The sequence below is a fragment of the Amphimedon queenslandica genome, unplaced genomic scaffold (assembly GCF_000090795.2).
Source record: "Amphimedon queenslandica unplaced genomic scaffold, v1.1 AMPQUscaffold_13266, whole genome shotgun sequence".
NCBI lineage: Eukaryota > Metazoa > Porifera > Demospongiae > Haplosclerida > Niphatidae > Amphimedon > Amphimedon queenslandica.
Window position 1 is genome coordinate 103,355 of NW_003546498.1, and position 19,465 is coordinate 122,819.

General features: G+C 36.2%; 1 protein-coding gene across 1 annotated transcript; it reads left to right on the forward strand.

Moving 5' to 3' along the window:
* The first annotated feature begins 7,712 nt into the window (after positions 1-7,712).
* Positions 7,713-8,234, forward strand: LOC105313612 (zinc finger BED domain-containing protein 4-like). Its single transcript, XM_011407185.1, has one exon. It carries the CDS (start codon positions 7,713-7,715, stop codon positions 8,232-8,234), a length of 522 nt encoding a protein of 173 aa, XP_011405487.1.
* Positions 8,235-19,465: the final 11,231 nt, after the last annotated feature.

The following is a 19,465-nucleotide window of genomic DNA, read 5'->3' on the forward strand; positions in this document are numbered from 1 at the left end:
CAGTTTTCTTCTATGCTGTAAATGGAAAAGGATTAAAAATATGAGAACACGACAGTTTCACTTCATAAATAATTCTACTTCAGGTATCCAGATTTCCTGAAATTTTGGTCCCCCCGGCAATGTATGTGGGCAGGACCAGGAATGACACCACATGATGCAAAAAAGATGGCGTCTGAAATAGTCTCTAATTTCAGTTTTAGTATTAGTGTTGCTACTAATGTACATGTAGTGCAGGCTTCATAGGGAAACTATTTTTCAGCAAAAAAGTAGTCCATAGTACCAGGCTACTGTAAGCTGTAATTTAGCATGGTCACTATTATTTAAGAATGATTCATAGATCTACATTGCTGTTATACTGGACATGGTTTACTTTTTACGACCTGGGGATGTAGCCCCCAGGTCGTCCTATAATTGATTTCACCCACGTGCGATATATACATATATTTGTATGTCAACACTTACATTTCTTGTATACATGTTGTATTGGAGAAATAACAAGCCTTAGCAACCACCCACCCACGCTACGTAAGTGGTTGTGGTTACGGCAAACAAAATGACGGCTTGCACATGGGACAAAGTTACGAGCTTTCTAACAGCAAAAGAACATAGAGATAGTATCTAAAAGTCTTCTCTGGAAGAATTAAAAGGAAAAAAAACCTTCATAAGTCTTAATAAAAACCCTGCTGTACATGCATATTGGTGAAAACATTTATAGGAATATTTTTACACTGTTATGCTTATTTTTATATAGGTATTTATTTGCAATGAAGCGGTTCACTACAAATGATATGCAAGTAAAGTCATGCAGAGGCTTTGTTTTATTCAAGATGACAGTTCTTATTACCCAGTATTAACCATTCCAAACTTTTTTGAATTAGTGTAAAGTTGCTGTTCAAAATTATGGATACTACTTCATAAATAGTTTAAGCTTATTGCTGCTAGACGTGTCGTGAGGTATGCATGAGGATATCAAAGTTACTTCGGCTCTATCATCATCTTTTATCATGTGAAGTTTTTATGGACCTTTAATGGGTGACAGTTAACTTCATGACAGTAGATACCATCCTAATAATTTTGCTATTATAGAAGGAAACTATTTAAACATTTCAGTAAAAATGTTGGTTGAAATTGCATTACCACATATTCTATAGTGCAATACCTTACTGACAAAGCTATCAATGAAGTTATGTCTACTGCTTGCATGTGCAGTAGCTTTCATCTTATCTGCAAAAGTTTTGCAAGTGAAACTATTGCATGTGACTACAAACTTAATTACATATATAATTTGTGAATTTGACATAGTGGCTGTACAAAATAAGCTTGATACACAATAAAATGATTATAATCACCTCATGCAGTGATAAATCAAATTAAAAACAATGATAGATAGTTTTGTTGTCATCATAGTGATAAATGAATTATAGTATTAGTGGTGTGGGTATGTCTTATTTAAGAGTAAATAAATGAGACACAAAAGTGTTTTATTATTGTAAAATATCACAGACCATATGAACAATGTCATTGATGCAGCTAGGGCCAATAATATTTGGTGGCACTCCAGGTGTAATTCAGTATATTATGAGTGTTGGACTGCTTAGGCAGGCATAAACTCGTGGAGAAATTAAGTTTTTGTGGATTAATACAATTCACCAATCAGTTGTAAGTGAACTTTAAAACACAAAATGGTATAGACTAATTATTGCCCTTGCCCACGCCGTAGGCGTTTAGGCGAGGGTACTGCAATCATCCTGTCAGTGTGTGTGTGTGTTCGCAAGATGGCGACTTCTTCTCTGTTATAAAATCCTTGCTGCTCTTTGCGCAGGTCCTGAGGAGTCCTACTGTCAACCTAAATGCTTACTAAAAGTTGTTTTTCGTCAGTTTTCTTCTTTATTCGTCTTCTCAGAGGCAGCATGAGCCAGCATTATTGATAAATGTTGTCTAATTTATAAGCAGCTCTCTCGTGATGAAGGTAATGATGCAATAGAACACATGAAACAAAGGTTGTACATAACAAATAGAGCCTAACTATTGTGTCACAAACTGTGCAAATGAGTTTAGGAAACTTAAGTGTTCATCATCAACATTAAATTATTATGTAGGTTGTGCTTATTTTGAGCCATACCTTCCACTGCGTCCTTAAGGATTCTCTCAATTTCTCTGCAGAATAACCTTGAAGATAACTGCCCAGCATTGTTTTAGTTATAGCATTATTGTTTATTTACTATGTAGGCATCTTCTGCCCTGTCATCTAACTTTCTCTCCTCTTTGTTTCTGTCCTGAAAAGTCCCATTGTGAACACTGACAAACTCTAGGTAAATTTGTTTCTTGGTTTACATCTTTATTCGTCTTATACTAATTAGCAAAATCCAACAATGTTTTTAATGCTAAATGTAGTTTGAACTACAGGCAACTCTCTTATAATAACGGAAGTGATGCATAGACTAAATACATCAAGTTATAGATATTGTTTGAAATTTAATTTAAATGCTTTAAATTTTTATAAATTCTTCATTTTGTACATGAATGACATGATTGAGAGCCATGGAACTTATGACATATGGATCTTAGGCAGTGCATATAGCTTCATCGAGCCACACCTTTCATATTTCCTTGTGTGATAATTTTTTTGTTAATTAAAAGGTTCTTTGTCTTCCTCGACGTCTTGCTCTAGTGAGTTAGTGCTAGTATGCTATATTCTATAATGTTCTCTTACTCCCCTTAGTATAAGCTACATTTGTTACTCTTCTTAAACTGCAATACAGAGTTGCTATAGGCTGCTTTGTGGGTTCTTTCCATGTTAGTTGTACTACTAAAGCTTCTTATGTAGCTGGCAAAAGCGTATATTACTGTGTGCTTCGATATTGTATGCATTCTTTGATTTTGTTTGTTACTTTAAATTTATTATTATTGGGAGGAGACATAGAGGCTAACCCTGGGCCCCTTACAAAAAAATGTCCACTATGTTCACAATTGAATCACATTCGCAGCAAATTAAATTGTGACCACTGTGGTCATTGTTTTAAACATGATAAAAAAGGTAGCATTCCTATACAACTAACAATGAAATGTCCCCACTGCTTTGAAACATGTAGAATAAATACATTGATTTGTAATAAATGTGGGCATAATTTCAAGGATAAGAAAGGTATAAAACCTTTAAATTGTCAAGAACGTATGACTATATTAAAAGAAAAAGAAATTAAGGAAGCCAAAAAACAACAATGGAAGAAGCGAATGGCAGATATTAGGGCTGATGCATTAATTCATGAAAAAGCTTTAAGAAATGATAAAAACAAGATAAATATGGCTAATTGTAGAAGTAATGAATCAATTGATCAAACAACTCTTCGAAATAAAGAGAATATACTTCACATGTCTCATTCAAGAGCGAATGAGTCTGCTGATGCAACAATAGCAAGGAATGACAAAAATCGGCAAAAAAAGTGTTAACAAAAAGGACATAAAACTTCAGAAGCTGCTGCACACAGAAAGCAGTTAAACAAGCAGAATATGTGCATTGTTAGAAAAGATGAAACTCCAGAGCAATCACAAGTTAGAAAAGCACTCAATGCTGCTAGTCACAGGTCCAATAGAAGTAAAACAATTTCTTTAGATGACACTATAGCATCTTTTTAAAAAAAATTAGATTTGGTCCAGACTGTGTGTACAGTATGCCATCGTATGATGTACTATCATAGTGTGTATCAAAATTATTTTGCGAAGACAAATATAGCAAAGTTGACCCTGAAATGCTACACAGAGTTTTTTCAGTCATGTATGTATGTACAAATGGTACTCAATGGGTTTGCCATACTTGTGATTGAGCCTTGAAGGGAGGTAAACTCCTAATAATGGCCAAAATAAATAGATTATTGCTACCAGAAATACCACCCGAACTTAAAAATTGAAATGACATTGAAAATAGGCTTTTTAGCCTGAGCATACCCTTTATAAAAATGGTATCCTTACCTGCTGGTAAGCAAACGTCAATACACGGACCTACTGTCTATGTTCTTTGTAATGTTAATATTTGTGATGTGCTACCACGTTTACCTTCTCAAAGTGAAATGATAGCTTGAAACTTAAAAGAAAGTTATGCTACAAAGGACATTACATGCATGGGTATGTATGTCCTGATGTAGTATTAAATGCTTTAAGTTGGCTTAAAATTCACAACCCACTTTACAAAGATATCGAAATAAGCCAATATTTGGTAGCTGATGCAGCTGTAGATGACAATGTAATTTTCTCTAGTTTGTTGCAAGAACCTAGCATTGACAATAATATTATAGATAACACACATTCACTTGAAATAAGTGATGACAATGAGGTTCCTATGGAATCCATTGAACTGAATAGCAGTGTACCTGCTGAAAATATTTCAGTAAGTGATACGCTTTCATCTGAAATTAACAAGTCAACCAAAATGAGGTTTCTATGGAAGTAGACACTCCATATAGTAACCTTGCTAGCTTTGTCAGGCAGCATGGCTATGTTATTTTGAATGTGCCAGGAGATGGAAGTTGCCTTTTTCATGCCATTGCACATCAACTTTCGAGCAGTGCATGTGCTTCTGATTTAAGAGCAAGAGTTGCAGCTTACTTGAGAGCCAATCCTACAACTCCTGATGGCAGTCATCTTTCTGACTATATTACTAGTGTCTCTGGTAATGCATTGTTATGGGACAACTACTTGTTAAATTTAAGTGGTCAAACTTGGTGTGAACATATTAAAATTTTTGGGTTAAGTAAATTATGTTAAATATTGAAATAAAAATATTCACAATACTTGGCTCAAACATTGTCACTGTTACCCCAAATAGTGGCAACACTATAGATACTGTACATATAGGTCAGATGAGTAAAACTCACTATGTCGGCCTTGATCCCATCTCTAGCATTAATAGTTTAGCTAATGAGCCATCAAATGTATGTACTACATGTAACAGTGTAGGCTCTACTTGTACTGATAGTCTTGCACCTGTAGTTAGTTCAAATGCTAACAATGATGTTGATCCTGATGTACTTGATGATGCCACAATTTGAGAAGATGAGCATTTAAGACAAATAACAGGTGGGCAGCAATGGCAAGCGTATTATTGTCACAGGATCCTAAGGTAGAAGCCCAAATTTATTTTGTTGCTCCTGCTGAAGGACAACGCCCTCTTGATATTATGACAGATCCTTTTTTGGGGAAATGTCTAACCCCACGAAATTCCCATATGGTAGTGGAGGTTACAATACTAAAAGACCTCGTAAAATTGTCTTAAGAAAATACTACCAGCAACGTCTGTTGGATGTTGATGGAAGATTTTCTATGGATATAGAATATATACTTGCTTCTCAGTATATAGTAGAAAACAAGCAAATAAAGGGAGCTGCCAGAAATTACATTAGGCGGCAAAAGCCAAGTAGTAACCTCACAGCTCGTGAGGCACGGAATCGAGCAGTGATCAGTGAAAATGTACGTAATGATAAAGCATATGCATTTTTAAAGAGTGTCAGGGGATCTCCTGCATACAATAAGCGTACTTTTTATGACCTGCTTGCAATGGTACGTCAGTCAGGCACTCCAACTTGGTTTCTTACGCTAACAGCTGCTGACATGAAGTGGCTTGATTTAATTTCAGTTATAGCTAGGCAGCACGGCGTTACATATACTGATAAAGATATAAACAGACTGTCTTTTGATGATAAATTTAATTGGATCAGATGTAATCCTGTTACTGCTGCCTGTCACTTTCAATACAGGCTACATACTTTTTTAATGATTTTTTAAAAATCTTCATCACAACCTTTAGGAAAGATGTTGATTTTTCAATTAGAACTGAATTCCAATCTAGGGGGGTCTCCTCATGCTCGTACCCTCATTTAGGTGGAAGAAGCCCACACATTTGGAATTGACAATAACAAGTTAGCTTGTGACTTTATAGATAAGTATGTAACTTGTTCGATACCACATGAAGAAGGAAAATTGAAAGAACTGGTTCTTTTATTACAGCAGCATAAGCACTCTTCGTATTGTCGTAGGAACAAGAACAGTCGGTTCAAATTTCCTCATCTTCCGAGTAAAAATACTTTAATTATGAGTCCAACAACTGAAGACACTTCTGATGATGCGTCTAAAATATTAACAAAAGTACATAAAATTTTAGTTGATGGAACAACTGATGTCAGTCTTACTGATTTGCTAAGATTGGCTGAAGTTGATCCAACAGATCACTGTAGGGCAATAACTTATTCCACTAGAGGTAACATAATTGTATTAAAAAGAGAACCATCTGAATGTAACATCAATAATTACAATTCTGCCATCTTGAAGGCATGAGAAGGAAATATGGACATCCAGTATGTCCTAAATGCATATGCCTGTGTGATGTATGTTGCTTCATACATCATGAAGGCAGACAAGTCAATGAGTGAATTGCTTCGTTCTGTTTCTAGAGAAGTTAGGAACGAAGATTTGACTGTTCAGCTTCATAGAATAGGCTAATATAGAAACAATGGCAAAAAATTAAACTATTGAGTAGGGTATAATATTGAGTACGGTATCCACTATTGTAATATTTATTAACTAGGCGAATGTAAAACATTAAAGGGCGAGCAAAACGATTAACATTTTGATAAGTAATATACAATGTCTATATAGACAATGATGTAGTGGCTATTAAGTATTGAATGTTGATGTCAATGCACTAATGCAGAATTTGCATGGAAGGCTTCTAGCTTTGAGTGAAGAATCTCTGCAGTTATATAGATCTAGGATGAAAAATAGTTGGTGTCAGAAGCCAGAAGGAGGCTCTATTTGTTGTCTTTGGGTGCGAAAAGACCTCTCTCTAGCATTTCTATTGGATCTTCTCGCTCTTTTCTCCTCAGTCTCATTCCTTCTTCTCTTCTGATCACGCTCATTACCAAGAAGTAGTCAACGAGCTTCACGAGCATCTTCTTGTGAATAACTCATGTTTTAAGCTTCAGCTTCTCTTGATTCTTAAGTACTCTTCAACTCCTCTCTTCCAGTTAAATTGCTTTACTCTTACTCATTGTCTTTGCATGCGGTACTGTAATTATCGAAAGATTATTTTCATAGATGCATAAAGAAAGGTGACGTACGTGTACAAACAAACAGACATACTCGACTCAACTATGTGGGGCTCGCATTTGCTCGCCCCAATTGCTTTTAATGATCATGATGTAATAATTTGTAATGCCACGTGAAAGTAAAGGAAAGAAACATGGCTGCCATTTCTGGAGAAGCCTCTGGAGAAGCAGAGGAGACGGACGTAAATGACAATCCTACTTTACCTCTATCTATTGGTAGTACAATTACAACTTCTAGTGATGAAGTACTAAGTGCTACACTTCTGCCGAAGCCAGGTACAAAAAGTGCCATTTGGCAATACTTCGGCCTGAAAGCTAACGAAAATGGAGAAGTTTTGGAAGATAGTAAAGCATTTTGTAGGCTATGTAGCAGAGCAGTTATGGCCAGAAGCGGTAATACTTCTAATCTCATGGCACATGTACGCAACAATCACAAGCCACTATGGACCAGTGCCAGTGAGCCGATCCTCAAGCACAGGATCAACCTACCAGTAGTTCTTCATTTCTCCGTAGTCAGCCATATAGTCATTATGATAAAAGATGGAAAGAATTAACAGATTCTGTAACATGTTTTTTAGTCAAGGATGAACTACCAATGTATTCAGTACAAAATAGATGTTGAAGATATTTGATAATAGGTATGAAATTCCTGACCAGAGCTACTTTTCACGTACAGCAGTACCAGAGCTTTATGCTATCACTAGAAGAAGAGTGGCAGAGCAAGTGGCAGCTGTAAGATATTTCGCTAGTACCACTGACTTATGGTTAAGCATTGATCTTACGCCATTCATTAGCTATACTATTATGTTTGTGACAGACAATTTGGAACTAGAATGTCTGTCACATTGTAATAGCTACCTTCCCCAAGATCACACTGGTGAGATCATTTCTGATATGTTAGAAGCAAGTTTAGAAGAATGGAGCTTCAAATCATCACAACAAGTTTGTATTACCACTGATAATGCTGCGAACATTAAACTTGCTGCAGAGAATTTGGGATGGACTCAATTGTCTTGCTTTGGACACAACCTTCACCTTGCCATTACCAAAGCTATAGCTAAAGATAACAGGTCTTCTAGGGCTCTAGGGATAGCTCAAAAAATTGTAAGTGCTTTTTCTGTACGCTGGAAACGATGACGAGACTTGACTAAATGTCAACTTGATTTTAAGCTTCCATAGCATTCACTGGTCTTGGTAAGTAACTAAATGAAATTACTAATCATTACAGGCTAAATTAACTTACCTTCCATTGTCTTTACAGGACTGTTCCACAAGATGGGGGTCTACGCAGAAAATGATAGAGAGAATATTGGAACAGTAGAAAGCCATTCAAGTTGCTCTTGGTTCAGATTGAAAGGTTTCAAACCTTGTGCTTAGCTGGCAGGATTTAGATGTGCTGACTGCAATCACTGCAGCACTGTCTCCATTAGATGAGTTTACTGATGTGATATCTGATGAAACTTATGTAACTGGCTCAGCTATATTACCTGTCATCGATCTCCTCACAAATTCTGTTTGAAATGAGAATGCACACGACAAACCTCTCACAAATGAGCTACGTCAAGCCATACTTTTGAATCTACTGACATGGAATAATGACCCAAATGTAGTTGATCTTTTAGAAATCTGTTCATTCTTAGTCCCTCATTTCAAGAAAAAGTACATAAAAAATGAAGAAAAAGTGAAAGAGACAGTTTATAGAGGTGGGATCACAATGAATGACTCTACCTGTACATCCACTAGTAGTCAGTCAACTTCACACATTGTTCCTCCTGGTAAAAAAAGAGAACATTCGGAAGTTTATTTAAGGTACACGAGGATGAAATGGACCTACCCACTATCTCACCAGAACTGAAAATAAAAGCTGAAGTTTTAAAGTAGAGTGATGAAATTAGACTAAATGTTGAAGATGATCGGTAGAGAGCAGTATCCTTTGTTGGTGACAGTTGCTATGAAATACTTGTGTGTACCAGCAACTAGTACAGTATCTGAAAGACTATTTAGTAGATCAGGCAGAATTGTTACTCCGTCAAGGTCTTCACTAAAACCTGACAAAGTTGAAATGTTGGTTTTTCTTTCAAAAAACTTGAAATAATACTTCTTTTGTTATTAATTATTCTTTTGATGAAAATTTAAAAAAATTGTGGGTCGAGACACTATATTTAGTAATACCGGGGTATTTTTAAGTAACAATACTATAATATTTATATTTTTAATACCGCAAAGCCTTACCATCTGACAAATGTAACAGCCATTGTGGCCACTTGTGTGACTCTTCACAATATTTGCAAAATGTTTGGCGACAATTGTCAAGAGGATTGGTTAGACAGCGATACCAGCGATACAATACCACCAACTCAAGCCAGTAGCCTTTAACTAAACTCTAGCACTACAGCAACACAATCAAGAGCACAATCCATAAGACATGCACTAATGATTCACTTAAAAAAGCAGTAAATCATTCAACAATAATTATTCCTTACATTTATATTATTATCTGTATAGCTAGAACAAAATAGTCTTATACCCAGGGATATACAAAAAACTATCATGTACTATTCTTTCTCTGTCAAAAAGTGATGTGTTAAAATGCACTACGTGTCATAAAGGCATTATTTAGAAAAGTAATGGCTAGAGAGAGGTGACAAGAGAAAAAGCTGGAGAGAAGTGAGACTACCTGGTCTAGAACAGTTTACAGCTAGGCACTAAAATTATGGCTAGCTAGACAAGCAATAATGTTAGGAAAATGGACTGTTTATGGGGAAAGTAATTATTACAATTATAATAGTATTATTGTTGCTATAATATAATACAGTGCTAACTATGATGGGTATTTTGGATTTGGCAGGTAATATATATGGCTATAGTCATACGATTGGTACGGCTGTAGCTGCGGTGGTGCCATTCGTTCCATCATCGACATAAACAATTTTGTGATATTCAGTTCATGTTCCCTCTCTCTCTCTTGTTTCTTCCATTTCGTCGTAAATTTTCAATAGCTTATCTTTTGTCTCATCTGCCTTATTTCTATTGAGATCAACATTTCTACCATGGGCCTTTCCTGATTTCTGTCTCTTTGTAGTGTGTCCTAAAATATTTATAATGAGTAATTTTTATTGAGAATAATAATTATTATTGAATAGCTTTTTTAGGTGCATGCAATTCTGTGACTACTGAAGCACCCTCTGGTTGAGCAGCCACAACTGCATTGTGAGGCTCTATATTTTCCCCTGAAATAATGAGTAGTTCTGGAGATTATTCCACTGTACGTCCTGCAAAGCAACTGTTCTGTACTGTAACTTAAATCAAATGAAATAAATAGCCTAATATGTATAGAGCGAAGCAGTCTTCCCTTCATTATTGGTGTCACTGGCTTCTCAATGTTGATGATGATAGCAGACTCACTACTATCAATGAGTACTGGTGGCTCTGTTGCTGCTCAGGTGCCCAGAATGGAATCAAAACAGCCTTAAAATGGACAGTCCTCTTTGTGTCCCACTTACTCTGTTTCCATCCTTCATCTAAATACAGCCTTTTGCACAATTCTTGCCACTACCTGAAGCAGATTACATGACTATAATGTGTGTGACCAATGTGTGACTCATAAAATGGCCAATCCTAGTGTGACACTACAGCTACTACAATTGCCGCAACAGAGCTGTTCGGGTTGGCCTCCAGCCAGTATTGCCAATAGGGTATTTGGTAACTCTGTTTATAATACTTCTAGTTCACCACCCAGTACTACTACAGTTTTACCTGTTACGGTTGCGCCAACGGTTACTATATCAGCTGCCGCCCCACCATCATTAGTGAGTAGTCCGACAAGTGGCCCACAGACAGGTTTTGCTAGCCATCAACCAAGGCAGCAGCCAGTAGGCCAAGATTTGAGGGAGTATTATGTAATTTAGGGTGGATCTGTGGGGCACTCCTGTAGTACGTTGTTATTGGTGGCCTCTAAAAGAGTTGCCTATAATTGTTTTTTGATAAAATTCAAAAATTACTTTTGCAAAAATAATGAAGAAATAAGACAAATTAGATAAAATTACCCAATGCTGGATATGCATGCCACACCCTTAGGCCTAGCAGTATAAGTAATGGGTATAGTTTTATAGTGTTGCTTACATGCAGTGGACATTATTATTAGTGTTTTTTTTTACTGGAGGGAGATCCCACTGGACAGTGCAGTTGCAAGTTGAAAATTATTAACTCCAAAAGTAAAAAGAAAGTCATCATTGTCGTTATTGAAGATTTTTATTCTCAGTTCTAATCAATCAAAACTATCGAGGATTACATATCCAATAAATACGCAGACAAGGTGCTAAGCAATCATTCCTTTGATGTTGGCTATTTTGACAGTAATACTAAGTGTTGGCTCTTAACTCATCATGATTTGAAATGTACAAAATCTAATTCTGTGGTGTGATGGTAAGGCACATGTTGAAGAGCAGTCTGCTGAGCCTATTACAAAAAAGGCTAAAACATCTGCTGGAAGACATGACTAGAAGGTAGATGACACATTTAAGAAGCTTCAGAAAAATCATAGTGAAACATTTTCTGTACCTCTTCTTCGTCTTTGGGCTAGAGTTTATATTGATAGTTTACATGAGAGCCTGATTAAACCACCTGATCTTCCACAGTTCAAGAATGCCTATCACCTTGCAAGGTAGCTGACACACGTGGGAAGTATTTTTCTCAGCTACTTGAATTAGTCTCTTTCAGAGAAAAAATTTTGAATAACAATGAATATGAACAGCAGAAAGCAATTATACTGTCTTTATTGCAGTAATTATTAGGAATTGACTTTAGTGCACTTTAACCACATTACAATCATAGTTATTCATTGTAAATACCATTACTGATCATTGACGTAAAACAATAACTAGGTGTAATCATAGAACAAGCTTTGAGAATTCATTCATTAATGTCTGTAGACATGTCAAATGATTCTACTTGTTTAATTACATTTTCACCCTTGAAAAAATACTTTCAATTGGGTTATAGTCTGGTGAATATTTTGGTAGGTAGTGAACTAAGGCACCACATTCTTGTAATGCTGTAATAGAATCATTTGTATGATGGATACTGCAGTTGTCAAGGACCACCACTGAGTGTGGATTACTGCCAATAAAGATGATGTAGTAATTGTTCGGTCACAAAATCACAAAAAATATCACTATCAACACTACCACCTCTGTGTATTTGGTCAAGGAGTCCTTTTGATGATATGGCTGCAATGATAGAAACATACTCTCCTCATACTATCAATTGTTTCGAAATGCCTGGTTTTCCGTTCAGACTATATCCTCTTTTTCTAATAATATTTTTCCGATCAAACCTTTTTCGTCAACAAAAACTAGCATATCTTTATATCCTCTTTTTCTAATAAGATTTCTCTGATCAAACCTGTTTTGTCAACAAAAACTAGCATATCTTTCTTGTAAAGTGACACTTCAATGCAGAATCAACACTTCAGGTCTTCATTACACTGCAATGCCGTTATTTACAGATTTTGATGAGTAAAACCTGACTTATGTAGCATTCTACAAATATAGGAACAATCCAAACTGATGCAAAATTCTTCACAAGCCTCTTTTTGTATTGTATGTAAGTAAATACTCTGTTTTGAAAGAACAAGGTCTAATATAAAAAACTGCAGTATATTGGTTATTATTCTTGATGACTATTAAATAGAATAAGGTATCTTTTTAACTCCTCCTGTGCTCTGCCACAGTTTTACTGTTCTTTTAACTGTAAAAATATCTAGCAGTAAATTTTTGGCCACATTCGCATATAACAAACACAGTCCTTCCTTTTGATAAATCATTTTTCATTGGAGATCTTCACTGTAAGCTGTAGCTTTAGAACGATCAATGGAGGTCATTTTGTACTTGAGGCTTTTCAAATAGTTGCTATGCAACTGTAGACGGGTAAATAGAGGCGTGGCCGGGCCTGTCGTGGCAAGGGATTTGCAAATCTGTAGTTACATTTATTATGAGTAACAATAGTCTCCGCCCATTCCTCACAATAATAGGAGAGATTTCAAGAACTGTACCACCCTCACTTTCAGTGTGCCATAGATGACGCTATGGTCCCATATAAAGGTTGCTCCTCTCACAAACAGTATATACTACAAAAACCTATAAAGAGAGGTTTCAAGGTTTAGGGTTCAAGCAGACAGTATTAACGGTTACATTTCTCAGTTTCAGATCTACACTGGAAAAGAATCTTATTCCACAGAGCAGGATGTGGGTTCCAGAGTTGTCAGAGATTTAACAGATAAAATTCAACACCGAAACCATCATGTGTACTGCAACAACTTAGTTTCAAGTTTTCAACTATTCTCCGATCTTTATCTGTTAGTATCTATGCCTGTGGAACAATAAGATGCAATCGAAGGAACTTTCCATCAGAGTTTTCAGGGTACTTGAAACGTGGATTCTCCAAGAGAGGAGACAGTATCACTTTTAAAAGTGAAATACTGCCAAATCTCACCATCTCAGCATGGCAAGACACCAAACCAGTTACTGTAACTTCTACAACTATGAAGCCACTCCTCTCAATTCAATTTCTCGGAAACTGAAAACTGGGGAACATCAAACCTTCTCTTGTCCAGAAGCCATCACTGAATATAACAAGTCTATGGGTGGAGTTGATCGTATTGACCAGCTCCGCCAATATTATAATGTACAACTGAAATGCCGAAATTACTACAAATTAGTAATGCGGTAGCGTTACTAAGTAGGATGCACCCCACTTCAAAAGGGCTGCCACGACTTTTGCATTCTGCTATACTGAAAAAACAAGTTCTTATGCTTACCAGACTTCTTACAGGATCTTATCTTGACCAGAGGACTGCAATGGTACCACTAGCGTGACTCTAGACCTCTTCTGGGAGAAAAATCAAAAATCTGCAAACCGGCCATTTTGTTCAGCCACCTTTCATCTTCAAAGTCATCATCATCATCATGATCTCCTGTCAATCCAGTTGTTGCTCGATATATTGATCTTACCTGGTAATAGAAGGCTAATTATTACACCATTGTACTCCAACAGAGTGTGCGCAGATCCTTGTCCCCTAGAATCATTCTTCATGAAAGGAAGAAGTGATTCTGTGACTGTTGGATAGCACCAGCTTACCTCATGCCGCCATTTTGTTAATTAAAGAAGCACTGAAGCATGTGCGCCAAAATTTGGGCATGGTCGCCCATGCTCAGATCTCAGAACTGGGAACTGCAAGTTATTTTACCTAGCTATAGGCTGGCATGCTTGGAATCAAATTGCAATATTTAGTGGAGGTTTGCAGCTAAGAGAAGGTATTAATCTTGCATATATTAAGTGTGTAATGAATTATTTTATCTCAAAAACACAAAACAATTAATTAATGTTATAATACTAATAATAGTATAAACTTGACAACGGGAAGAACCTGCAGGAATAGCTACAGGATTGCTGGGAAGATAGAGCTTCTTCAACAAGGATTCACATCAAGACTATAATATTTATTTCACTTGTCATTAGTATAGTAGATATTCCTTCACCATATCTATTCAATGCAATCAGTGCTGGCCCTCATAAATGCTGTAAAATCATAACAATGACAACAATAATAAAGAAACTTATTGTTTGTGTAAAATCAAAAAGTATCACAATTGTAACTGAAAAAATATTATAAATATTATAAAAAAATCAACACAAACAAGAACATTAAAAATTTTAAAAAACAAGATTGAGTAGGATTCCGAACGACCAACAAAAGTGCGAAATGAAAATTGTATTCTTGTGATGCAAATTCTACTTTACATTGTAAGGTGATCCAAAACTTTTAAATAGTGACATTAAAAGTACAATGTAGAGTAGAATTTGCGTCACGAGAGTAGGATTTTCATTTCGCATTTTCGTTGGTCATTCGGAATCCTACTCAATCTTGTTTTTTTAAATTTTTTATGTTCTTGTTTTATCTGTATTGGATGCTGTTCGACATTACAATATCTAACACTTACATTTTATCTTCTATATCACCAACATTGTCTACTGTAACCCGGTCTACAAAAGACATCTGTAGTTCCTTGGCTAAGGAAGTACTACAAGGATAATGTTCCTGCAAAACCAAGGATAGACATCCAGTTATACCTCGGAAAAGACTTTAATATGATCATTTTCTGTTGAAAGGAGACGACAAACAACATCCTTGCCACTTTTGCAGCACACATGGTGTCAGGAAGGACACAACATGGCTGTGCCAGGAATGCAATCTCTACTTCTGCCATAGAGGGTATTCTGACACAGATTGTTTCCTACTTTATCATAAAAAATATTGTTAGATATGTTAGATGTTAGCTGTACCTCAAATCACTTATTATTATCTCTTTACTTTTGTCTGCTTAGTCCTATGTACCGTATTTCCTCGAGTAAAAGCCGCCCCCGAGTAGCCGCCTCCCTCGAATAGACGCCTCCTGGGGCCATGGTAGTCAAAGAAATTACCGCCGCCTTCAAATAGACGCCGCATATAATGTTATTCATTATTATTATTAATAACCAAGTATTTAATTAACTAGTAAAATGGCCGTCTAGTCACAGTTGAGTCTTAGTCAAGTTGTTCCTTCATCCTATCGATTAGTTTTTTCTTTCCAGGAAAGGTATAGATACATGGTACTTCTAGGACCTTTCCAAATTCCCTTTTCCCATTAACATGAGCTTCTATTTGACCTCACAAAGCAAGAAATATGATGCAACTCGCGAAAACTCCCTAGGAAGGAGAACATGTAGCTCATAATGCAATGACACTGGGGAACATCTAAACTCCTACAGCCTGAGGTAGAACATGAGAGTGATTTTTCTCCAGACCTGGAACTGGAAGTAGTAGAGTAGTAATTGACATGATGAAGGTTGAATTATTTTGTTTAAAAAGAGTATTAATGGTAAAATAATTAATAGTTAATTTAAAATTAATGGCAATTAATAATAATCGCCGCCCTCGAACAATGGCCGCCCTTGTATAGTCGCCTCCCTCCTACAGATGGAAAAATGAAATAGACGCCGCGGCTTTTACTCGAGGAAATACGGTAGTTGTAAAAATGATTGTCACAAAAAGTGACTGTAAAGTGTTTTGTTTGCAGCCATACAATGATGCATTATTCTCTCTCTGTCACTGACAATCACATTACTAACTTGCTGATATAAGGGACCACTCTTTGTCAAAACAGCAGAACAGTAGTGTTGCTGACTGTAGCCATACTTCATTGAAACTAATGGGGAAAATCAATGGGCGTGGTCAAAGTTTGGTTAGCAACAGCCTCACAACAAGCAAAAAGGATGGAGTCATTGTAGCTTTTCAGCTTGTAGCTCCTTTTCTGCTTTATTAATGATTTCTTCGCGTTTAGATACAGGTCTCAAGGATTTGTAGAAGACGTAAGTAAATTTTTTTTCGCTTCGCCTTGCGCAAACACTAAAAAATGAGGTTGACACATTTTTTGGTGATGGTTGCCTGCTATAAATTGTTTTGTTTTGCAAAAGTTTAATTTACAGATAGATAAATACCATGAGAATAAGTTTAGAAAGGTTTATGTAAAAGACACTAAAATGTTGTCCACACCAATGCACTGAAGCACCACTACTTGCACTGTAGCTTTTTTCAAAAATTATTGATGGGTGTGGTCACAAATTCCTTAGCAACAGCATAGCAACAACAGCAGCGATAAACTCCTTGTGACTGCTTGAGCTTTCTTGCTTCCAGTTTCCTTTCCATAGCACTGAACTTCATCAGAGCATCCATTATTCCATAGTCAGATTTGTTAGTAACGCGGTAGCGTTACTAAGTAGGATTCACCCCGAAACAAAATGGCTGCCACTACTTTTGCAGCCTTGCTATACTGGGAAAACGAGCTTGTATGCTTACCAGACTTTATAGAGGACCCCATCTTAACCAGAGGACTCCATTGATACCACTAGTGCGGCTCTAAACCTAGTTTAAAAGAAAATTCGGCCAACCGGCAGTTTTGTCCAGCCATTTTTTTTCATCTTCATCATCATCATCATCACCAAGTCCTGGCAATTCAGTTGGCAAGCTGTATCTTGATCTTGACTGGTGCTAGAAGTATAATTCTTACACCACTCTACTCAAACAGTCTATGCGCGGATCCATGTCCCATAAAATTATTCTCCAAGATAAGAAAAAGTGACGTAATGACTGCTGTATCATGCCAGCTTACCTCCTGTTGCCATTTTGTTAATTATAGAGCATGTGCTCCACAATTTGGGCGCGGTCGCGCATGCTCAGATCTCAGAACTGAAAAAAGCAATCAACTTTTTAAATTTAGCTAGGCTAGCTCTGCTTGAAATCAAATGCATTACTTGGTGGAGGTTTCCAGCTAAAAAAAGGTATAAATCTTACACATTATTCTTTTATCAAGTGTGTAATGAATTATTTTAAAACAATTAATGTTATAATAATGCAATGATAATGACTTTCACATCAGGAAGAACAGGAATTGATAGCTACAGAATTGCAGGGAAGTCTGGGAAGATGAAGTTTCTTGAACAAGCACACATTTCAAGACTATAGTATTAATTTCACTTGTTATGAGTACAGTAGATATTCCTTCAGCATATCTATTAATGCTGTGACTGCTGTCTCTCATAGTAAATGCTGTAAAGTCATAACAATGATAATAATAAAGAAAATTGTTTTCATAAAATCAACAAGTATCACAATTGCAACTAAAAACTTTATAAATATATAAAAAAATTAACAAAAACAAGAACATAAAAAGTTAAAAAAAACAAGATCAAGTAGGATTCTGAATGACCAACGAAAATACAAAATGAAAATCCTACTCTCGTGACAAATTCTACTCTACATTGCAAGGTGATTCATAAGTTTCATATGAGATGATTAAAAGTACAATGAAAAGTAGAATATGCCTCACGAGAGTAGGATTTTCATTTCGTATTTTTGTTGGTCGTTCGGAATCCTACTCAACCTTGTTTTTTAAATTTTTTATGTTCTTGCAGAAGACAAATGTGTGTTGTTATTATTGTTATCCAGCTCTTATTGTCTCAAATAGTGTTGTATCTTTTTAGTAGTCACGCATGCTTGCTTCGCCTTGCATTTATGCATGGAAACTTTACACTACACTGGATAAACATCCCATAAATAACACTACCAAGTTTTAGGTCAAGTACTGTGAGGTCTTCAGATATATAGTTTGCTAAAATGGTACTACTATAATTTCATTTATAGTCAAAATTAATTCCATACGGGGGTGTACTCTTAATAATCAATATTCAGTTTTAAAGGGTTAAGTATTATTTTGTTAGAATTCATTTTGAAAAACAGATCCTACAAAGTAGGCTTATTGATATGTGCATCGGTATTTTCTCGATCAAGCTTTACTGGATTATCCTTGAGTCCAGTTGAGCCTTCTCGAGACTTACGCCTTTTAAAATCCGCCAATCTTTTCTGGTTTCTCCTTATCTGAGACGGAGACTTCTTTTTCCTTTTAGCATGGCCTTGGTTATGACTGGCAACAGCAGGCACGGCCTGTCTTAGACTTTGGTCCTGAAAGCCCACTTCAGCCCTGTCTCTCCAGTAGAGAACAACAGTTGTGCCGCGATTACTGTGTTGAATCTTCCATGACAGATTCAGGTTAGTCTGTAAAGCATCTCTGATACAAAAAGCTACAACTTCAGGGAGCATGACCATATCAACCTCCGCCATTTTCAGGGGGGACCTTTTTTTGAATAGTCAATGTAATTATACCAGACATTCCCGGGCCATCAACTAGTACTGTTGAATCATCTAAATGCATACTCTTTATAGTCAGGCCAGATTCATGAATTCACATATTGAGGTATGTTACTGATGAACAGAATCACACTAATGCTATCCTGTATAACTATCAAGCTAGAGCACTTCAGTCCTAACTAGAATCCACTTCAAGCAGCAGTGATCTGATCATTTTCTTTGAACAATCTTTCTAAAGAACAGCAAAATTGTAGATATTGCTTAAATTACAGTAGACTTATTATAGTCAGTGTATACCATGGATAGAGCTATTGAATGGTAAATGCACTTTTATAAATGTCACAAAGCATTACTTTAAACCCACTTTTCCTTTGTTCGACCCGATGTTATGTCATTGTTAAGAGAAAGATTAACAAGCTTCAAAGTTCACTGATTTGTTGAAAGTGGTTTCGATGATACTCATGCCATTCTTGAAAAGGACATTTAAGACTCTCCTAATAACTGTATACATGGTATGCAACAGTACATCGAGAGCCAAAAATTTGACTTGCCCAACTGTATAAGACCAAATTCAAATACATGTAAATTTTTACCGAGGCATTACTTTGTGTCAAATGATTAGTTC